Source organism: Silurus meridionalis, chromosome 15 (assembly GCF_014805685.1).
Source record: "Silurus meridionalis isolate SWU-2019-XX chromosome 15, ASM1480568v1, whole genome shotgun sequence".
NCBI classification, from domain to species: Eukaryota; Metazoa; Chordata; class Actinopteri; order Siluriformes; family Siluridae; genus Silurus; species Silurus meridionalis.
The window spans coordinates 19,915,632-19,940,585 of NC_060898.1; the positions used below are offsets into that span (position 1 = coordinate 19,915,632).

The window sequence follows — 24,954 nt, forward strand, 5'->3', positions numbered from 1 at the left end:
GCACTGAATTTGACAAAGATTTTTATTTTAAACATAAATAAGCCTGTCTACACTGAAACTAATAAACTTTACACAGGCTTTAATGAAAGACAGTGTCTGTTACACGGTGTAACGGGTGAAAAATGTTGTGGCTCCTTTAAGAGCAGAGCGGCATTTTGGGAATAGCCTGCCGCCGCTTTTTTCCGGTATTACTGCATGTGTGCAAGACCGAGGAATATGTCCTTATTATTTTCTGATGCTCATTTCTAAGTTTCTTCTCCGAACACTGTAACGCTGTTGCCAAAAATAATAAAAAAGCACGAGTTTTGGAAACCTGTCTGTGCTTATATGATTTCTGTTGCAACTGGAGTTAGCGAGCTCTCCCTTCACCCAGACTCAACGCGTTACAACGGCTTGTATCTAAACAGTAGCCGACCAAGAAAGTCATTGTTCACTGTCTTCCTCCTTACTTTCACAACTATTTGTCTCGGGAGTTTTTCTTTTGGCATCGTCGTGTGTTGAAAAAAAACGTTTTTTCTCCCGAAGCCGTGCAGCTCAGAACACAGGTGAGGTGCGTTTTTTCATTTCTGTTCCGAAATTTCATTGGTCTAATGTTATGGGGCTCACTTTTTTGGCTTGAAGTTTGTGAAACCGGGAAAAACCCAGGAAAAATTCATAAATAAGCCGCTTCGTTGTTTAAGCCACGGGGTTCAAAACGTGGGAAAAAAGTAGCGGCTTATAGTCCGAAAAATATGGTATATATTGTTCTTTTGCCAAAACGTCACCACAAACTTGTTAGCACACACTTTATAGCACTCTTCACTGGAACAACGACATGCAAACCTGTTCCACACACTAAGCAAACTCCATGAAGATATAGTGTGTTTGGAATAAAAGGACAAGAGCATCACACTCCAAAAGTGGAAAGTCTTTCCTGATAAGGGCAGGTTGTTGTAACAGCAAAGTGGGTTGAGGAAAAAAGAATGTGGAATTAGATGTTAAAAAAGCACATGTGATGGTCTGGTGTCTGCATCCATTTGGGCAGTAGTGTAGCTTAAACAAAGCTTAAATAAATCTTTCAAAATATAATAAATTAATAATAAACTTCATTCGGTACATGTTTTAGAAATTTGCCAGGTTTGATTGGAGTATATTTTGCACCCTGTAAGCATTTTTGGCATAATGTATATTTAATATGTATAATGTAAAGTCGGGCTGCAACAACTATGATAAAATTGATAATAATCGATAACGAAATTCGAAGTCAACGAATGTCGTTATAGATTAGTTGGGCTGCTCAAGTTACATGTTAGCGTGATGGTAAGATAACACAGCCTCTTGCAAAATGGCGGAGAGAACAGGGTCAACCAGCAGCAAGGGTGGGTCCCAAGTTATCCAAGGAATGGGAGTATTTTATATTAAATGCAATAAAGGAGACTGTAACCTTTAAGTAATGCAAAGCGGAGTTTGTGTGGTATGGAAGTACCATAGTGATGCGCAAGCACATTAAAAGAAAAGGGTATCAAGGATGAAAGCGAAACATCAGCACGGTAAGTAAAAACTGTAAAATCCTCATCATGTGACAATACAATAATTTGCTATTGTGAAAACTGTTTGTTTGTAACTTCGGGAAAGTCGCACCGGATCTGTTCTGTTTTGACTCGCGAGCATCAGGTTGCGCGATCGGTTCGCTCGCGACATCGTGATGGATTTAATTAAAGCGGTGCGAATAAACACTAAATCTAAAAGCAGCAAATAAAAGCAGCAATAAACAATTAAATTTTTAGTCACTGTTGTGGTTTTCATTAAATGTTATTTGTACACCAACGCAAATTTTTTCTTTTTTTTAAATCAAGCCTGTTGCGTTCCTCCGTTTTGTTCTCTTTTTATAGCATTCGTCTACTACAACAGTTCACTTATGTGTCTTCAAACGTGATTCACTGCGGCTTTACTACGTTCAAATGCTTGTTTTCAATGTTTGTATATATTTAATTCATGCATATTTAATTTCATTATTATACAAAATTATATTAATTATATACTCGAGATGCTTATATCTTCACAACTGAACAAAATGTCTCGGTATTTTTTTTAAACAAAAATTGTCAAAGCAAAGTTGTTTTATATTCTATATTGATTATTTAAAGAGTGGTTGTCAACTTACCAATTGCTTCACCTCGTGTACTCAAAATGTGGTTTTTTTTTTGTTTTTTATGAAAGAAAAAAAAACCCATGCACTTCTCAACAAACAGCTACTATAAGCTTTAAAATGTCTAAATTAAAGATGGTTAAACTCAATATGTAAAACAGTAATTCAGGGATTTTATGAATAAATTGTATAAAAAAAAATTAAAAACAATTTATAGTACATTTAATATATATATATAATAGAGTGATAATAATCAAAACATCTGATCAGATTAATCAATTATTGAAATAATCATTAGTTGCAGCCCTAATGTAAAGTATAAAATTGGTAAAAGTGAATAGAAAAAGGTTTAATAAAGTTATATGTAATTAAATAATAGGTGGAATTAATTTTAGGTACAGTATTTACACTAAAGTATTGGGACAGCTGACTGTTACAGCCATATGTAGTTCTTCCCCAAGCTGTTACCACAAAGTTGGGGGCACACAATTGTATAAGATGTGCTTGGATGCAGTAGCTAAAAATTATTTCTTCACTTAAACTAAGAGACCCAAACCTTTTCCAGCATGAAAATTCCGCTGTACATTACGCCAGCTCCTTAAAGATATGCTTTACATCGGTTGGACTGAAGGATTCTTAGTTGCCTGCTTTAGAGCTCTGACCTCAACGCTATTCAACATCTTTGGGTGAATGCGAATGCTGACTACACCCTAGGCCTCATCAACTTACTGTATACCTCCACAAATCTCCACAACCACACTCCAGTGGTTCAAAATCTAGTGAAACATCTTCCTAGTTATTACAACAGCAAATAGGGACTAAATGTGGAATGGGATTTTTATAAAAGCACAAAAATCTTTTGTCAATATAGTGTATTTTTAGTGTAATATGAAATTGTCTACTAGTTCCTCAAAGCATTTTCGAAAGTAGAGATTAGTGCTAGAATGTGCTGCGTTTGGTCAGACAGCTAGCTAAAAATGAAATAGGAATTTAATGAAGTAGAGAAATAAAAATAATATCTAACCTTAAGTTAATTAGCTATTTAAATGCATGTTAATTTACTAAGAATGTGTGTTCATTTCCAATAAATTTGTATGGGATATGTAAATGTATTTGTGTCTTGGAGAGCAGAACATAAACAATTTTAAATTAGCATTTTTCCTCATATGCTATTAGAATAGTTTTAATTAGATACTGTAAGTTGACTTGAATTTAGAATATATATCAATGTAATGTAATAATACCAGTGGCGGTTCGTGCATTTGGTACCTGGGCCTTCAGTGGGGACCTACGCCGAATAAATCCACCTCTTAATACCACCACTATCACGTCGCAATTATAGAAACCATCAATTCTATACAAAAATGCAGTATAACAACGTGTGGCATTACAGAGAGAGAGGCATTTTGTGTAGGTTAAATACCACTCCAACTCCAAACCTCTACACTACAACCGCAACTGTGCCACCTACATTATCTGGAGCGGTTCAGAATCAATATTTGTCTAATAACATGACAAAAACATAACAAATCTAAATAAAATACATCATACTCACCAGAGATGCATGCTTATAATGCATACTCATAATTTGCACCTCTCCTCAGAGGCTGTAAGCCAGTGGTACCACTCGTAGGCACTGGTCTGGATGTGGCAAACATACCATTTCCCGGGTTGAGACAAGCTAGCTAGCTTCAGGGTTGGCCGACCTCTAGCTTTTCTAAAAAAAATCTGACTTGAAAATGGATTTTTAGGTATGTCCGAGACCAAATAAATTTCTCTTACTCTGTCAGCGATTGTGGGCATAAAAAGTGTAACTCAGATGTATTAATGTGTGCAGAGCGCTACAGATGTGTTTTGCCAGTCGAACTTGGCTGTAACAGTTTCACTCTGACCAACCAATCAGAGGACGGGAAAATGCTGATGCTATTCTGGACCAGCGAACTGGCCCTGTGAGGCGAATTTGAAATCTGATTAAAGAATCTGATTTAAAGAAACAGTCCCATTGCTAATATAGTCTAAGGTACATCAGCCAGTACTACTGATTCTGAAGGCCCTGGGCAGATTAGATTGACATTGCAGCACATAGAGGCTGAAATCTGATTGAACAAAAAATCCAGCCAAGAGAAATGCTACGAAATGAAAAGAATAGACTGTCGGAATAAATTGTTACAATTTTATTTAACAACTATTAGAATTTATGTTGTAAATGTAGGTGAGTGCTTCTGATAGTGTTTAGGCCAGCATAGAAGGCTTTGCTGGCCCTGACGGCCCACCACTGAATAATATATAATAAGAGAATATACAATAATATGTAGCAGTTTAATATCATATAAATCAATTATTATTACTGTGTGGTGCCTCATTTGGAACAGGTATTAAAAGAAGTATTTTATAATATTTAGGGCTGCAACAACAAATCAATAATAATCAATAATGAAATTTGTTGTCAACAAATGCCATTATTGATTAGTTGGGCTGCTCAAGTTACGAGTTATAGTGATGACAAGATAACACAGCTGTTTGCGAAATGGCGGACAGTACAGGGTCAACCAGCAGCAGAAAAAAGTGTGTGTCCCAAGTCATCCAAGGCATGGGAGCATTTTATATTAAACGCAACAAAGGAGACTGTAACTAAGTTATGCAAAGCTGAGCTTGTGTTGCATGGAAGTACCACAGTGATGCATGAGCACATGCAAAGAAAACACACTGGTGTCACGGATGAGGGCGAAACATCAGCACGGTAAGTAAAACTGTATAATCCTCATCATGTGAATATGGTATAGTTTAAAGAAGTGCTATTGTGTAAACTGTTTGTTTAAGGCAAAACTTGCCTTAATCATTAAAAACAATACAAATGTTGATTTACATATATTGCTTTACCTTGCAAAATCAAATGCTGTTTTATATTTTTTGTTGGTTTTTTTTCCAGAAAGAAACAACCCAGCATGAGTGAATTTGTTCAAGGAGGAATCCCCCATGCAGTTCTCAACAAGCAGCTACTATAAGCTTTAAAATGTCTTAATTAAAGATAGTTAGACTCAATATGTGGCTTTTAATAGGTATATTTTTTATAGTACACTTTTATGCATAAATACCTTGAATTAGGTTTTTATATCGTTATAATAAGTGAAACGTCTAATAATAAAAAAAATAATAATAATTGTTTATTCGAATAAATCTGAGAAGTTAATTGTCCGATTAATCGATTATCGATAGTTGGTTGCAGCCCTTTTAAAATTTTATATTATAACTAATTTAAGTACAGATAAATATTATGGTTTTTTTATGGTTTGTGGTGGTGTATATTGATTTGTAATGGTTTGTAATGGTAATGATAACTGACCATTTTTAAAAATCGTTCCACATCATTAAACCTATTCACACATGATCTTTTTGTCAAATAGTTGTTATATAAGCTATTATATAAGGCAGACTGTTACTTGTAAATAATTATTGACATGCCATTTTGTGTTTTATTTCTTTACATGAAATGCAGTAGGCTGGGATTTGTAGCCAGTTTTAGTTCTTCAGTACTAATGTATCGAAAATAAAAGATTAAAATATACTAAAAAACCCCAAAAACATTTAAGTGTTTCGGTCAGCTTTATGTTTGTTAAACGATGTCTGCTCTCACCAAGCTTGCCTAAGACTCAGGCTTGATTTGCAGGCAGCAGAAGACGACAGCTGTAATTATCTACTACTAGTGCCACTATTAATTTCCACAACAGGAAGCGCCGTCTAAGCTCTGTGATAAATGCAGAATTATCTCATTGCATAAATTTGCTTATCAATTGATCCTCTTAGTCTCTCCAGTAGTCCGCGTATATGCCATGTTTATGAATTACACTCCGAGGCGGTTGATCACGGGTGCCAGACGGGGTAGATTTATGTCTAATGCTGAACTTGCATACCATCATATTTCAGCAGACACGAGGTCAGCGATCAGGGAGTCGTGTCTGATTGGCTGGCTCATTTGTATTCCTCGTCTTAGGGCTGCTCAGATGGCAGCTTTTACAAATATTGTGCTATGGATACAGCCTGTGCTGTTATTGATCAGCTGTCGGCTTCACAGGTGCACCACAATCTGCCTCAGGTAGTTTTTAGACGGCTTTTTTTTTTTTTTTTTTTTTTCAAGTTGATTTCCAGCACTTATCATTTTGACCAGTTTGTTTGTCATCAAAATGCACAAGACAAGTTCAAGAATCACTGAGTTTGTAAGCATGACAGATTAAAAAATATATATATATTAAAATACAGACTCGTTGATGCTGTTACCATATAATCAGTCAAAGAAAAAAAAAACATATCCAATTTAGTCAGAGTGAGAAGCTACAAACTGCCTAAAGCTGAAAGGAATAACATTTTGATAATGGATGTGTTCAGACATGAGGAGAATGCACAAAGCCATAACTGCTACCATGTTGAGCAGAAAAAAAGGGCATGATGAGTTGGAAAGGGAGTGTTAAATGTTTATCCTCAAACTAGCGGAAACATCTGCAGTGTGGCTGTATGTTTTGACGTTTCCTGGTGTATTCCGTTGAAAAAACGATGAAAAAAATCCACATGAATGTGTTATTTCTATAGTATGTCAGTACTTCAATAGTATGCAGTTTGTGGTTGAAGATGCTAGCTCTGCTACATTTCTCCTCAAGCTTAGCGGGTCTGTGTTTTCCGGTTACATAAATTAGATTTTGGTTGATTTTATGGCCTATAGATGTTAAATGTTTATGTAAATAACACATTGGGGGTTTTGTATGCAGTAGAATTTGTATATCCTAATATCTTCGATACTTATACTTAATATTAATATGTTAAATTAATTGATGGGGCTCTGCTTTGATTAGCATTATTTGCATAGATTCCTTTATAAGAGCTTAATGTTGTGAAGAGCTTTATTAAATATTTTGTATGATTTATTAGATGGCAAGTAACAAGTCACAAGCATGTGATTGTTTCTGAGTTTAGCTTTGACTTATAATTTTACCCATTTGTTTAAAAAACTTTCTGCTTAGTACATTTTGTCAGTATATTTGTCACATTTTGTTACTATATTTCTGTATAATTATATATTATAATATAACACACATTTTGGACACAAGTATGGGGACACATGGCTTTTCCAGCCATATTTGCTTCTTCTCCAAACTTCCCACAAAGTTGGAGACACACAATTGTATCGGATGTCTTTGCATGTGGTAGTATTATATAGTTCCTTCACTTAAACTAGGAGACCCAAACTTGCCATGACATTGCCCCAGTGCACAAAGCCAGATCCAGGAAGATATGCTTTACATGGGTTGGAGATGAAGCTCTTGAGTTGCCTGCTATATAGACATCTGATCTAAACCCTGTTAAACACCTTTGGTATAAATTGGCATTCTGACTGCACCCCAGGCCTCCTTTACCTCCCCTAAATCAGTAGTTGACTTTACAAACTTCCTTATTGAATGAACACAAATCTTTACAAGCACACTTTAAAATCTAGCAAAGAACAGCAGATAAACAGCTAAATGTGGAAATCACATACGCATCTAATGGTTGGGTGTTCGCAATTTTTTGTGTATGTAGTGCATATCATATAAAGTTGGCTTTGTAGCATCAGACAAAAACAAGGATTTAAATTTCACATGATATACAAACAAGAATGAGTCAATGTCAGTTACATGATAGTATAGCATAGCATCAGGCCAGGGGTGTAGCCATCATTTCAAAAGTGGGGGGGACGAAATGTGTAGTGTTAACTGTTTTTTTTTTTCCTCCACTAAAAAAGTGAGGGGGACGAATTCACTTTTTATAAAAAGTGTCCCCCGCGTAATCTACGCCCCTGCATCAGGCTATTAACATTGAAATAGTTTGATTGTTGGCATGTTTCCTAACATTTGCCAGAACTTTAGGTATTGTTAGCTAAATTTATTTTTACAGTTTTCCAAACCTTCTTTGGTTCACTAGCAGAAGCACAATAATTTACCAACTATAATTACAATTAGTGTGTGATTTGAAGCAGACATTTTACTTTGTGGCATTGAGTTTTTTACTTTTAACTTGTGGGAGACCATTTTAGTATATTAGCAAAAGAATAAAAAATGTATTACATGCTATTTCTAAAGCCCTTAATATAATTTACAAGAGGATGGAAATAGATGTTTCCAAAGCAGTTTTGGACCAATTATGGTTTTGGCCTTGTTTTTAAACCTGTATTTATTAACCGTTCTGTTGCTTTAGTAAAAAAGTATAGGCAATGCTGGCTCTACATTTTCATGCGGGTTTATCATTTCTGTTTTCGTTCATACCCTGACTTGCAGAGCTGCTTTAATAAACCTAATTAGACCTGTGTGCCTGTTTCACAGCAGACAAGCTGTCATGCTTGGGAAATAACTTCTGTCCAAGGAACAGTCAATTCATTTCTTATCAACCCCCACCCCCCAACCCCTTTATATGTTGCAAGCCATCAGCTGCCTAACCGGTACAGATCAAGAGCAAATAGTTCATTTAGCAGCTGAATGATAAACATTGCTGATTTAAACCAGGTTTTTTTTTCTGTAGCACCTGTTACACAGTGTGAGACAGAATCTGCAGAGCTCTGAAGTCCCAATCAAAATCACAGCGTGATGTCGACCATCGAGAATTTTTTCGAGGAAACTAGCACAACGAGGTCAAGCAGCTTCCATGTCGTTTGCCAAACACTCTTTTTTCTTTTTCTTTTCTTTTTTGTAATTACCAGTCAATTTCAGACTTTAGAACATGTCAGGTCAAGATGCTAGAACATCAGATCACAAGTAAAAGAAATTCAGTGTGAAAATAGTTTTGAGGAATTCAGAAGAAAATATTTATTAGACTCAGGGACTTTGCATTTCCGTGCTGAAATAATGTCTCCAGGTTACTTATGTAACCATGGTTCCTCAAGGGAACGAGACGCTGCATCAGAAACACCTCCGCATTGTCCACTGAATCACGTGTATAATCAGTCAAAATGGAAAGCGTGGTGTCACCGGCAGGGTGATATCATGACCAGGTAGTTCAAAAGCACATGGAGTGAAACACATGTAACCTGGAGACATTCCCCTCCCCTCTTGAGTCTAATCAAGCCAGGATGACCAATCTCTGCCTAGTGTGGATGGGCACAGCTAGGGCGAAGGACAGAGGGGCCAAAAGTGGCACTGAGTTTGATGCTATAGAACCTGACAAAGGTCAGCGGGGTGGACCAGCCCACAGCGGTGCAAATGTCCAGTAGGGAAACTGTAGAGGACGAAGTCTTAGAAGCAGCCACACATCGAGTGGAGTGCACTTTGACCCCAAAAGGAGCGGGGAGACCAGAGGACTCATAAGAGAAAGAAATAGCATCCACAATCCATCTGCTAAGCATCTGCTTATTCGCAGGGAGACCTCTCCTCGGAGGGCCATAGCAGACAAACAGCTGCTCTGACTTCCTCCACAGTTCTGTTCTGTGTACTGTGTGTCCAGTGCTCGCACTTAAAGGGAGGAGGACAGAATGCCTGGAGCAGGTTGTGGGATGATCAAGCGTACTTTAGGAACATACCCTGAAAGGCAATAGCCAAGCCTGAAGTAAACTCCAGGAAAGAAGGGGCCACCGAGAGGGCCTGAAGATCCACTACTCTCTTGAGAGAGGAGATGGCCAAGTGGAACACAGTCTAAACTTTAAGCTCAAAGGAAGGCTCTGACAAAACCTCCAAGACAATGGCCATGCCCTATGCAGGCACTTTAGGTCATACCGGCGGCTGGTGCCATGGATAAAGCATGTCACTAACGGGTTCTTACCCAGAGACCGACCCAGCGACCGCCCCGCAATGGTAGACACGTAAACATTCAGGGTCGAAGAAGCAAACCCTTGGGCGAACTGTTTTTGAAGGAATTCCAGTACTGAAACGACTGGGCAGTTAACTGGATCTAGGCGGTCTTGTTCACATAATGCAGAGAACATGCACCATCTCACGGCATGCAACATCCTCGTGGAGCGAGCTCTGGATTAATAGATGATCTCTACCACTTTGGTGGTGAGACCAAAGCTGTGTCCCCTCAGGGTTCACAGCCATAGCCTCCACAGCTCTGGGTGGGGGTGTATTATTGTGCCCTCTGCCTGGGATATAAGATCCCTTCTGAAAGGAAGCTCCCAGTGAGGGTGTTCGAGGAGGGCTACAGGTCCGCAAACCATGGCCTGTCCGACCACTGTAGGGCCACCAGGAGGAAACGGACTCCCTCCCGGCGAACTCTCTCAAGAACTCCCGAGAGCAGCATGAATGGGCGAAAGGCAAGGCCACATCTGTACCATTGCATCCAGCCCTAGAAGGGCTGGGGGTGTTAGGGATAACCAGAGGGGCCAGTGCGATATCTCTTGAGACGCAAATAGGTCCACATGAGACTTGATAAAGATCCAACTCAAAGCTCGCTGTTTTGACACCATTGCGGAGATCCAGCACGAATTGCAGAAGGTGCTTGTCGAAAAAGAAGACATTACAGGACACATTCCAGAAGTGGTAAAAACGGTGGGAGGTGATAGTGTAAATGTAGATAAAAAAATTTTTGTCTTGAAAACAGAGGTAGTCTGGAAACTTTTTGATACCACCTCGTATACTGAACATCACAAACACCTGAACCTCATTTTGAGGCCTATGGCTCTAAAACACATAGCAACAGTTAGATTGGATTTACAGAAACCAACCAGTCACATGTGTGGATGATTAAAGTTAAAGGACATATTTGTATTAAGGTGAAATAAGAAAGGTATGAAGTATGTAAAATAGTGTGAAAAATTTCCATGGAATATAAAAGTTTGATGTATAAGAAAGCAGAACGGATTTGTCACCTAATCTCGACTTTAGCAATAAAGCATAACGGTCGTACAAGGTCAAATCTTGCATTGGTCAAATATTTCACAGTGTAACACCTGGTTAAAGGCATAAATCCCGAAATATTTTTTCCTTTCCCATCTTTTTTCCTGCAGGACTGACTGTGCTACAGAAGATCCTGGATACAGCTGCAGAAAAGGGCTGGCAAGTGACATCCATCAACTTTGATACTCTTACAGAGGCAGCCTTTTTAAACTCAATCCAGGACTTGGACAGCAAAAAAGAGCACAAGATCATCCTGGACTGCGAGCTGAGAGACTTAACTCCATTCTTAACCTGGTGAATTTGTTTCAAGTCTTTTATTTTTATGAACATATGACCTTGTTTTGACTTAGGTGAAAAAAGATTACTGCAGTTGTGTGGGCTTTGCTTTGTTTCAGCGGTCAGATTGAATGTTTTTTTTTTTTCACAGGAGTCTGTTAGTGAAAGTCTGTTTAGAAGTTAAACACTGTATTCATTTGAGGCATAATCTTTTGTATAGCGCTTTTAACAAAGAACATCACCCCAAAGCAACTCTACAGAAATAAATAGATTATGAATATATATTTTCATATTATTATTTTGTCCCTATAAGTGTGTCCATTCAAGTAATTATCTAATTGGCCAATCATGTTTTGCAGCTCAATGGGTTATAAAGATACAGGTCAAGAGCTCAGTCACAATAAACATCACAAAAGGGTGGAAATTGTAATCTTTGGCTGTGGCAGAATTGTTGTTGGCAGATTTTGAATGGTGGTTTGAGTATTTCAGTGTTTTATGCATAACAGTCTCTGTACAGAATGGTGTGGGAAAGAAATAATAATGAAAAAAGCCTCCAGTGGGAAAAAAAAGCTGAGTCAGACTGCAGTAACTGTGGTGAGCAGAAATCTCATAGCAATCAGCAATTAGCTACCAATTCTTTCTTTTTGAAATTTGTAAAAAAAAATATATATATTATGTAGAATATTGAAGCATGAAGGAAGTAACAAGGTCACTGGTGCTTCTAGTGACTAGTACAGGTCTTTAAACTAGTACAGCTGTGATTGCTAGCAACGTCTATAGACCTAGTTCTTCAATAAGTCATAATTTTTTTTGTGGGAAAAATAATAGTGAAAAAAGCTTTAATTTTTCAGTCTGAATCAGTCTACAGCAACTGTGGTGAGCAGAAAAGTATCGAATGGCAACCCGAAATTTTTTTATTTTTACTGTTTAAAAAAAGTACATTAAAAGTCCTAGCTCTTCCATAAGTATTAAAATAGGCAAAAAAAACATTATTGCTTTTCTAATTATATTACCTTTTCAACACAGGGGTTTGGTACAGTATTTTTAGTCCTTGTGATCCAATATCAGGAGGTATTTCATTTAGGATGTATTTAACAGAATAAATCAATGTGATATAAATGAATTGTCACTTGCAAGTATGAACTTTATGATAAAAACGTATGATCTCTGGTTGCCTCTTGATTTATAAAACCCAATCAAACCTTTAGTGCTACGGCCCATGTAATGCCCAGAGTAAACCCTGTGAGGGTCAGTTTTAAAGCTGTTGATATTACTTTGAAGGGATTTGTCAAACCTGGTTGCCAGATTCACAGCCAGTTCCTAAACTTTGCTGGCGGGAAAGACGGTCGTCTGAAAAATCCCCAGAGATTTAGGAGCATCAAACCGTAAAGCAGTCAAACCATGATCTTTTCACTTGTCATCGTTTGGCAGCCATCTTGACGTTTGGAGACCAGAGCCTTCATTCAGTTAAGGGCTTAGAGATGCCAAAGGCTTACTATAGCTCACAGGTGTGTGAAGTCCTAGAGCGCATGTAGTCATTAAGGCCCATAATTGGGGTTCCCATGGTGACAGATGTCAAATCGCACAATCTCGCAACCACCCAGGGATGGGATGGAAGACGTGCAATTAACTGCTAAAAAAAATGGGACTAATTAGTTTCTGTCTGGGGAGCCTGCAGAGATTTAGGCGATAAACAACAGAATGTTGGTATATCCGTATGAACGGGTTTAATGGACTGTTTCATGTCTTTCTTTTCAGATTGCAGCGCAAAGAAAAAATCTGAAGAATTATCACTTTATCCTGGCAAACCTGGTAAGTGAGACGTGTTACCGGACATGAATGGTGTCCTCTGTTGCATGTACCAGCCAGATCATGAGTACATGAACAAATCAATTGCATTTTCTTAAACGCATTCCCCATCTTTTTTTCTTTTAAGTCTGGTCAGGGCACACATTCTTTTAAAAGCAGAACACAATGCAGACAGATTGCCGACTGCCTGCTGAGTTAGAGACTTATCATCCCTACTTCTGCATGAAAAGCGTCAATGTCGGATGTCTTTTCATCTGCAGCTGTGGGAGTGTTGGTGCGAGTGTGAGGGTGTAGGAGTGGTGGTCGATTGTGGATTTGTTTTAAAGCTCGTAGCATCCGATCCGCTTTTGTTCCTCGGGCGCAGGTTCAGTTTATGCAACCTTCTCTCCAAATCTGAATAGTGCTAGATAAGGTGTCACAGCTAAACAGACACTGTGTTCACTCACTTTGTTCGCACATCTGATGAAACGCCGCGTGACACAGCGAGACGGGGGATGCAGGTTTCACAGCAGGCCATGTTTCTATATCATTAGCCAAATGGTCTTTACAGAAATGCAAGTCACAGCAAGGAGCATTAAATCTTTTTATTTAGGTTCCCTCCTGTCAGCTATAAAATATTTGAATGCAGCATTTTTTTGACACAACAAGCTATGGATGTCATACCAGTGATTTATTATACATTCCGAAGCACAGTCGAACATGACTTTCATTCATTTGCATGAACAGTTGTTGATTTCTAATTCCATACCTTCCACTGTGTTCCACAAGTGAAAACTATTTCTCTGAATATGAAGCGCAGCTCTTCTGTGTCTGCCTCCAATTTTTTCCACTTTGAACATAAATTCTTGTCAGTTTCACAGGGCTGAAGACTGTCATAAAAATTTTCTTCTGCTCCAAAACCCCTACATTCTCCTACTGGGAAATCGATACAGCTGTGATCTACAGAGGCAGAAACCAAATTTGCCTCGTATTGATTTTTTTAGGTGTGGCCAATAAAATGAATATATGGTGGTCTTGAGTGTATTAGTTTATTCACTTTGAAAATCAGTTTAAGGTGACACATACTGGTTAATACCAAATTTCCCAGTGACTCCATTATATCATTATGCATCATTCCAAAATTCAAGTGTAAAATTTACATTTACGTTTACAACATTTGGTAGGCGACCTTATCCAGAGTGACTTACAATGATCTCATTCATTTAACTAAGCAGGTTGAGGGTTAAGGGCCTTGCAGAAGGACCCAGCTATGGCAGCTTGGTGGTGGTGGAAAATGTAAATACATAGCAAGAAGGGCAACAGGGATTAGCATGAAGGTTGACGCTTCCTGAAAAGAAATGCTTTGTGAACACTTGAATTTGATGTTAACAAATTGCAATAATTTGTAAATTACATTTACAATTATCATATACCCCACCCCCGAATTACTACTAAGAACCATAGAAGGATGTCACTACATTGAACACAAATTAGGCTTTGAAAGCAAATCATAGCCATAACAAATATTTATCTGCTATTTGTCGTTGCATTAGCTTCCAAAATCGCCCAATTAATTGTGATCCGCCATTGCCGAGTTTATCCGTCTGCAATAAATGCATCACCAGCATAATTGGTGAAAACTCTCTGTCAGGTATAATTCTTGGCGATGACAGTAATGGGCCTTTTCTCACAGGAAAACTCCTCAGCACAATCGGACAATTATTGTGTATATTTTACGCTTGATGAAAGAATCCAAATAAAATATTTTCGTATGAAATTTCCTAACAGTAAATTTGGACAAAGAGTCATGCAGCCACGACAATCTGTGATTACACAAGAAGCGTCGTGAAATTCATAATTGGACTCTGAGAGTAGCAGAGAAACTGTAATTCCGCATGACGCACGTAATTACACTCTGCCTTAATGAAAAAAAAAGATATAAGCCTATAAATAATGGCGATAATAATAACAGCTGCAAGAATGCAAGGCTTTTGTGTGAGAGAGAGACCCATGGGTTACATCTGACTCTGAGCCAGATACCTCTGGAATCCCACACACAAACACACACACTGAGCTTTTAACACATAAAGGCTAAAACGTAATCGACACACTTAATCAATATGGAAATCATCTCATCGTTATTGGAAAAAAAAAAAATCTCATCCCTGAAGTGGTGAAATGTGCCGCTGCATTGCATTATGATATTCACTACTACAGAGCCATATTGATTATCTTTTATATTTCATAACGTCTGTTTTCTCTGGGACGGAGTCTACCTCAAGCTCATTGCTTTCAACCTTAAGGAAGATGGATAGCAGTACATAAAAAATCCATTATGGAAGCTCAGAGTTAGGAGCTGTATGTATGTGTTTTATGCTTGAACCCCAGCAGACCCGGTGGTATTTCCTATAAAAGAATTTATCTCTAGACAAACGTACCTAATAATTAAGTAAGTAGGATTAGTCTGCATCTGCTTTACTAACAGAATGGATTACAGCTCTGTCTAAACCTGCTTTGCTTATAAGTCAGTGATTAAATCATGCTATGGGCTTAACGTTAAAACTTTAAATTCTTTCCGCATCCCTACTGGACTAAACATGATCTGATTGGTACTTTAAATCAGTGGTCCCCAACCCCCGGGCCGCGGTCAATTGGTACCGGGCCGCACAGAAAGAATACATAACTTACATTATTTTTGTTTTATTTATTATCTGATACTGAACAATGTTTTATTTCGGAAAATGACCGGATTCTCTCCCCCACATCTGTCTTACCTCCATCCGCTACCTTCTTAAAGGGGCTGCTCCGGCCGCTAACACATAATACATTACCGCTAAATGTAAACCCCCAATCGAGCAAAATGAACAAAAACCAACACAGCGGATTCACATTTATTATTATATTTAGAAAATACCATGTTTTTATAATACATTGTTTTTTATGCTGCACGTATCATTTCATTTTGTTGTATTTATCCGCCACACCTTAAAGGCCGGTCCGTGAAAATAATGTCTGACATTAAACCGGGCTGTGGCGCAAAAAGGTTGGGGACCGCTGTTTTAAATCATATAAATGTTCACACCACTTAGGCCAAGATGGTAAATATCACAGTTCATCCCGAACACTCAATCAGCCAGAACATTAAAGTCAGTGCTTAATGTCATATTGTTCCCACTTGATCTGAAGCATGGACTCTACAAGACCTCTGCTCTTGTATCTGGCACCAAAATGTTAGCAGCAGATTGTACGGTTTTTCCAGCCCATACCACACGTCATTATTTGGAATTGAAATCTGGGGGCTTCAGAGGCCTAGTCAACACCTTATACTATTTCTTATGCTCCTCAATTCATTCCTAAATGATTTTTTGCATTGTGGCAAAGTGCATTATCTTGCTAAAAGATAGGAAATAGGAAATAAAGTTACAGTACCATGAAGAAGAGGGGGTACATTTTGGAGATGCTCTGACCCAGTCGTCTGGCTAAGATCCCCATGCTTGCACTTTTTTCTGGCTTTCAGCACCTTAATTTTAAAAACTGACAGTTCACTGGAAGCATAATGTTTCCCACCCATCTAACTGATGACTGTAATGAGATAATCAATGTTAATCAGTTCAAAGGTCAGTGCGTTTAATCTTACAGCTGACTGGCGTATGTATAATATATTGTAGTATCCCTACAAAAAAAATGCATCACATGAAACCAAAGAAAGAAAAAAGAATTGTGGTAAAAAACATTGTTCTTGGATTCCCCTTATCATTATCTTTACTTGACAGACTGGGAAGTTGTTTTGCCAGAAATTTGTGCTTTTTACTGTATTTTCCTGCCACTATCACTTTGAGCTCTGAGACGTGGCACTATTCTGACAACTCTTTTTCTTAATGTTGTAGTTCCCATGGTGACCAGTTCATGTGGTCAATCAAATTCCTTTTTTCTTTTTTTCAGACCTGCTGTTTTCCCAGTCCTAGTTTGTTACCTGATTGTGTTCAAATTGTTTTGTGTTATTCTTTTTTGTGTGTTTATTAATTATAAAATTATAATGAAAGGACATTCAGTGGCACCCAGTTAAGGATGTTTCCTTTTGAATCTGGTTTATTTCAAGATTTCTTCCTTATACCATCTCAGGTAGTTTTCCATTGCCATTGTCATCACTGCTCTGCTCATTAGAGCTAAACTTAAATACAAAGTTTTTAACCTCTTTATCTCCAAAAAGCTGCTTTGGTGACAATGTCCACTGTTAAAAGGGTTTAACAAATATACAAATGAAAATAAAATAAATAAATAAATGATATTGAGCCTTTGTACTCATAATATAAAAATGCTTTCTAGCCCTGTGGTTTTCTGGCTTTGACCCTTGTTCCTGTTCCATGCAATTTAGAATATGGATTTCAATTGATTGTTTAATTTGCACCAATAAAGCTTATACCACGTTAACACATTTAAGTTCTACCTTTCACTGGTACATGATAACCTATGAACTTGGTGCTGATTGGGTTTACATAGTTACTGGTATAATTTATTTTTATTTATTAAATTAAATAATTTTTAACACCATTTTTTATATATTGTTCAAACCGAAAATCATAAACTACCAAATAGAGGCACAACTAGGCAGAGTTACAACATAGTGAATTGCTTTAAATAGTATTAAAAATATACAGAATAGAGTACTTTTTTTTTTTCTTTTTTTTTGCAGGTGAGTCATCATATTGCTGTGATTTGCCATGCTAAGGCTTTCATAACTTTTGCTTTTAGGGCTTTCTGGACCTGAATTTGACGGATTTCAGGAAAGGTGGTGCCAACATCACAGGCTTCCAACTAATGAACTACACAGACCCCATGGTTAGCCGGACCATAGATGACTGGCTGGAGTTTGACAGCAAAGACCTGAAGAGCCCTAAGAGGAGACTCAAGGTGAAGAACAGTATTATCAGTGATGAGAGGATTTGCAGCAAGCACTTACAGATATTGATTAGGAACATACAGCACTGGCTTTGTAAACACACTGCAAGTGACTTCACTGATACTTATCACAGAATTTTAGGGCTCTAATTGATCTTGGATGTAACATATAAAGTAACGGACGTAAAAGCACATTTATTAGAAATGACCATTTTTGCCAGCAACAATCAGTGTGGTTAATTTGATACCTGATTATCTGATACCTGCTTTTAAGATTTTTCGGGAGAAATAAGTGCTAAATTCACATTTTATCAGTTAAAATAGAGAGACTCAAAGAAGCACTTTATGTACATCTCACACCTGCTAGGCAGCTAGCGAACATCATATTAGAGCAAATTTCTGTTGTTTTTTTACCATTACTATTAAATATATTTCTAAAAATATGACCGTGAAACTATTTGTTCATGATTCTGGTGCTACTGTACATTATCCTGCTTTTTACTGTGAGCTAGTTTACTTTGCAGCTAGCTAGATGCCAATGCTACCGAAGGGATGATGCAATGAATTAGGAAGTCAGCAATGTTTTTCAAATACAAGGTGGTTTGACTTTAATTTGACATTTTCTCCCACTTCCATTCAAAATCTATTGAAATACTAGCATACCATGTTCAATCCGGTATCTTTTCCAGCTATTCCAACATTTTCCAGCATTTTATTTTAACAAGCTCTAGCTTGTTATATTGTTGTTGTTGTAACACTCACTGGTGTCTCTTTGCATCCACACAGTACACAGGGGCACTCACTTACGATGGCGTAAGCGTCATGGCCACTGCTTTCCAAAACCTCAGGAGGCAGCGTATCGACATTTCCCGGCGGGGGAATGCCGGCGAATGTCTGGCCAACCCTCCAGCACCGTGGGGCCAAGGCATCGACATTCAGAGAGCCCTCCAACAGGTTAAACATCTATGCGCACACGCACACACACACACACACACACACACACACACACACACACACATTTAATCAACACCCAATTTAATCAGTTCTTAGACAATGTGAGTCAGAAATCATGAGGCATAACAAAATGGTGGCTCACGATGAAATTAGTGATGAGAAAATATGGAAAATATCAGACTATTATTAAAGTGCTTCACATTCTCAAAGGGAATATTAAATTAATTGTTACATCTCCATACAAATGCTAGTTATACATATTTAATAGAACAGATTCTTCAGAGTTTTTTTAAGTGTTTGATTTTTCTATTGCCTACAGTTTTGCACTGCATAACTTTGATGATATTAATTATGTTTTTATTAAACATCAGAGCGACATTGTTGTTCTATTTCTGCCTTTTTATACAGTTGAAGTCAAAGGTTTGCGTACATGCAAGGAAAAAAATGCTTATGTATTATGTAATGCTGCTAAGAAAATTGTTATTGTGATAATGTTAGTAGTAGAAATTCTATTGTCTTTTGAGTGTAATGTAATATAAGGGAGTTAAACCTGAGAATATTCATTTATCTATTAGTGAACAACGTGTCATCATTTTTAACCATTTCTTTATGACATGTTGTGTAGTCAGACGCTCGTAAAACAACGTAATATCACCAGCGTTTCATCAGCAGCCTCTCAGACTGGCAGACTGTTACAAACTGCTGACACTGGAGACTCTTTCCATACATGTTACATGAACGTCTGATTGGAGAAAGTCTCATCCTCATAACTGCCTTTTGTTGAGCAAAACCCAGTTTTATGTTTATTGTGAGGCTCAGATTATATAGATAGTCCCTTTGAATTACAGCAGAAAAGCTAACACATTAACAAGCACATTAAATATGAATTACAGCCAGGACTACTGTCAGAGCCAAGCTGATAAAGAATATAAATCATCACCTTCTGACCAAACATCTGAGAATTTAAAGGCACTGTGGTGTGATTTCTAATAACCTGCACACCACACAATTAGGCCTGTAAAACTGCTTTCAACTGCTTTGTATTGTACGAGACGAAGAGTTTTTGGATCATTTCAGGTGTCTCTTTGTAGCCAGCAAATTATCCAGATCATGACCCACTGCTTTTATTTCAGAAAGTTGTAGAAAAGCATTTTATCGGTTGATCTTACACTTTATGTCTTGGATCTCTTTTTTGTCTTGTTCAAGGATACACCACCATTTTTCCTTAGAGGATATAAACTTTTACTCAAAATGTTATTCTCCAGGTGCAGTTTGAAGGTCTAACAGGCCACGTGCAGTTCAACGAGAAAGGACATCGGACAAACTTTACAGTAAACGTAATGGAGATCGTCCCCACTGGACCTAAGAAGGTAACTGACTGCTCCTCAAACACCACATTGTGACGGCTTTTTTTCCGCCAGTCACTCATCGTTACACAAAAATATAAATATTTGTGATTTTTTATATTTTATTCTTAGAATTTACTCTTAGCTCCCAGTTGGTATTGGTATTTTGTAGCTGTGCGAAAAAATATCTACGTACTTCCCTCAGCTGCCATTTCAAAATTTGCCATTGCAAGCGATTAGCTGTAGCTAGAGCCGCCACCTTATCGCAGGAACACAGCGAGAGTAAAGTGTTAGTCGCTGGAGGGGTGAGAAGGGTGTGCATGCATTTCCAAGCACTTTCCCTTCTTCTTAAGCCTGTAATATGAATATTTATCATTCTAAAAATAGCGGCGTCAAAAGTTCCTGCACTGTTTCTTTCTTCTGTCTGCAGGTGGGCTACTGGAACGAAAACGAGAAGTACGTGAGCACGGCAACGTACGCCCACGTGCTCAACGAGACGTTCGGCATGCACAATAGGACATACATAGTCACCACCATTCTAGTAAGTGGCTCTTGTCAGATTCATTATGTCTGATTTAGACAGATTGGTCCCTTTTTATAAACCGGGTCTTACTTTTGCAGCCAACATCAAATCACAGGTCATGTTTTGTGCTTTTAACGTGTCTCAGACGTCCTGGCAGGTCAAGAGTTTGATTTCAGCATACGAGAGCAGAGATTTGTCCTGTTACCTTTTGTTTATTGCCCTATGAGGCCAGTATATCTGAGTTTTTAGTTGTGTCTTATTAGCAAAGCAAATCTCTCAGTGTTTCTTGATTCGCTGCTCCGATTTCCAATGTTTAATTGGTGCAGATCTCCTTGTTAGTAGCAGAGAATAGACTGTGTAGAGGCAAAAGGGATGCGTGCCGAAACATTTTTCAGTGGTCTTAACGTGACTAGTGCCGAATTTGACGAGTTCCACAGCCGACGAATACCGAGATAATTGGCCACCGATCAGGCATAACATTGTGCCCACCTGCATAATATTGTGTTGGTTCCCCTTTTCCTGCCAAAACAGTCTAGACCTGTCGAGCATTAACTTCTTCAGCAATTTGAGCTACAGTTGCTCGTCTGTTGGATCGGACCACACGGGTCAACGTTCGCTTCCCACTTTAGCAAAGGAGCATTGGCCGCCCATTCACCACTGTTCCTTGTTTGGACCACCTTTGATAGATACTGACCACTGCAGACCAGGAACATCCGACAAGAGCTGCAGTTTTGGAGATGCTCTGATCCGGTCGTCTAGACACCACAATTTAGCCAAGTCAAAACTCACTCAAATCCTTACGCTTGCCAATTTTTTCCTGCTTCTAACACATCAACTTTGAGGACCAAATTTTTACTTGATGCCAAATAAATCCCACCCACTAACAGGTGCCATGATGAAGAGACAATCAGTGTTGTTCACTTCACCACTCATAATGTTATAATGTCACAATGTTATGACTGGTCAGTGTATTTATATTTAAACATTACAGACAACAAAATAAAATACTCTAAATAATATGAGCAGACTTGACCAATTTATTTGGAACACCTCTACACCTGTCTAATCACGTAATTATCTAATCAGCCGATCATGTTGCAGTAGTACAATCTATACAGTCGTGCTTATTTAAGGCAAAAACTACATTTATGCCATTTGACAAACACCCTTTTCCCTATTGAGTTAAAACTGTGCAGTTGAGGGTTAGGGGACTTGCTCAAGCCAGGGATTAGGGCAGTGCTGGGATTTGAATTTATAATTTATAAGGGATGCGACTAACGATTATTTTGATAACCGATTGATCAGGTGATTATTTTTCTTTCTTGGGTAATCGATTAATCTGATTTTTTAAAAAAAAGAAATACCGCATTTTTCTGACTATAAGCCGCTACTTTTTTCCCACGTTTTGAAACCCGTGGCTTAAACAACGAAGCAGCTAATTTATGGATTTTTCCTGGGTTTTTCCCGGTTTCACAAACTTCAAGCCAAAAAACTGAGCGACATAACATTAGACCAATGAAATTTCAGAACGGAAACGATGGTGATTTTTAAACGCACAACGATGCCAAAAGATAAACTCTCGAGAGAAATAGTTGTGAAAGGAAGGAGGAAGACAGTGAACAATGACTTTCTTGGTAGGCTACTGTTTAGATACAAGCCTTTGTAACGCGTTGAGTCTGGGTGAAGGGAGAGCTCGCTAACTCCAGTTGCAACCATATAAGCACAGACAGATTTCCAAAACTCGTGCTTTTTTTTTTTCTTGGCAACAGCGTTACGGGTTAGTCAAAGAAACTTAGAAATGAGCATCAGAAAATAATAAGGACATAATCCTCGTCTTGCACACATGCAGTAATAGCGGAAAAATGCGGCGACAGGCTATTCCCAAAATGCCGCTCTGCTCTTAAAGGAGCCACAACATATTTCACCTGTTACACCGTGTAACAGACACTGTCTTTCGTTAAAGCCTGTGTAAAGTTCATTAGTTTCAGTGTATATCGGCTTATAGACAGGTGCGGCTTATTTATGTTCAAAATAAAAATCTTTGTAAAATTCAGTGCGGCTTATATATGAGTGCGCTTTATAGTCCGGAAATTACGGTAAGCTGTTTTGGTTTTTACAACTATATAGAACCCTAATTCAGGGTATTTATGTATAAAAGTGTACTTTAAAAAATGTGATGATTATTGCAGATGGCATAGTTGACAACCATGCTTTAAAAAAATACACAGACATTTTGTTTAAGTGTAAGATATAAGGATTTAGAATATAATGAATTTAATTTGGTATAATAATTGATATTTATATGATATATGCATAAATTAAATGTACCAACATTGAAAACAAGCATTTGAAAGTAGCAAAGCCACAGTAAACCACGTTTGAAAACAGATAAGTAAACTGTTGTAGCAGACAAATGCTGTAAAAAGACAATGGAACGGAGAAACGCAGCACGCTAACGTTAAAAAATGGAAAAAAATATACATTGGTGTACCGATGAATGAGCATTCCCTGAAAACCACAACGGTGACTACAAATTGCAATCGTTTACTGCTGCTGGTATTTGCTGCTTTTAGATTTAGTGTTTGTTCGCACCGCTTTAATTGAATCCATCACAATGTCATGAGCGAACTGATCGCGCAACCTGATGCTCGCGAGTCATGACAGAACAAATTACTTCATTAAATGAATGCATTTTTCACATTATGAGGATTATACAGTTTTTACTTACCGTGCTGGTGTTTGCCTTCATCCGTGACATCAGTGTGTTTACTTTTATTTATTTTTTTCGCAAGTGGCTGTGTTATCTTGTCGTTACGCTAACCCCGTAACTTGAACAGTTTAACTAACTGATAACAGCATTCGTTGACAACGAATTTCATTATCGATTATTTGTTGCAGCCCTACTTATGACCTTCTGATCTACAGTCATATGCTTTACCCAGTGAGCTACCACCTGAACTCAACCATCAGAATGGAGAGAAATGAATGCAATCTTAGCGACTTTGACCTTGGCATGCTTAATGCATCCTGACATTTTCCTTTCTGGACTTTGCACAGAGCGGTGTCTGAGAAGAATTCTTATTACAATCCTTTCTATTATGACTTTTTTTGTTTGTTTGTTTGTTCTTTAATTGGTCATTTTCATAAGTCTAGCTACATCCAGTATTTAATGTTTTACACACACAAAAAAGTGAGTTTGGTTCTGCTGCTGACTGTGTGCTTCATGTGTTGTTTGGTTTGCTCCACATTCCTTTTTTGCGTTTGATTAATTCATCCATTCATTAAGTCACCATGAAGTTCTGTCAGTTTTTAGTGTGAATGGCTATTTTCCGTATGCTTTTCTTACTATTTGTGCCAAATGCCGTTAGAAAATTAGATGCTGACACAGGAATGTGAGTAGGCATGACTAAGAAATACATATACACTCTATGTACACTTAATTGCCAAATGTTTATAGACACCTAGTCATAAGTATAGTCCCAATTCGCTCTTATAATTCCCTCCACTCTTCTGGGATGATGTTCCACTAGATTTTGTAGGTTTATTGCAGAGATTTTGTGTGCGTGTAAAGATTTGCACTCATTCAGACACAAGGGTGTTAGTAAAGTCACATACTGATGTAGGTGATGTGAGGAGACCTGGGGTGCAGTCAGCATTCACATTCATCCCAAAGGTGATCAGTAGGGTTGAGATCAGAGCTCTATAGCAGGCTGCAAGGAATCTTCCACTTTAAACCATGCAAAACATATCTTCATGGAGCTGGCTTTGTAAACAGGGCCATAGTCATGCTGGAACAGGTTTGATCTACTAGTTCAAGTGGATGGTATAGTAATGGTACTGAAAAGACATTCTGAACCCGTTCACCAATTTCATTGGTCTAATGTTATGGGGCTCAGTTTTTGGCTTGAAGTTTGTGAAACCGGGAAAAAACCCAGGAAAAATCTATAAATTAGCCTCTTCATTGTTTAAGCCGCGGGGTTCAAAACGTGGGAAAAAAGTAGCGGCTTATAGTCTGGAAAATACGGTGAGTAAGTCAAAAATTAGGTTTAAAAAGAGTTTAAAATTGTTTCTGATTGAAAAAAAAACAGTTTGAATGTAATTTATTAGATGTTGTTATATTCAACTTAATCACATACAAGCCTAATAAATAATTTACTGTAGCCCTGAATATTTAATTTTCTCAGCAATAAG

The 24,954-nt window shown here is 37.9% G+C and overlaps 1 protein-coding gene across 1 annotated transcript in view; it reads left to right on the top strand.

Annotated features, from left to right (window-relative positions):
* Window positions 1-24,954, top strand: part of gria1b (glutamate receptor, ionotropic, AMPA 1b) — a 90,142-nt gene that overhangs the window by 25,179 nt on the left and 40,009 nt on the right. The window contains 7 exon segments of the mRNA XM_046867577.1: window positions 11,088-11,240; window positions 11,243-11,271; window positions 13,012-13,065; window positions 17,794-17,952; window positions 18,727-18,894; window positions 20,160-20,264; window positions 20,671-20,781. Of these exon segments, the coding sequence (XP_046723533.1) occupies window positions 11,088-11,240; window positions 11,243-11,271; window positions 13,012-13,065; window positions 17,794-17,952; window positions 18,727-18,894; window positions 20,160-20,264; window positions 20,671-20,781 (779 nt within the window).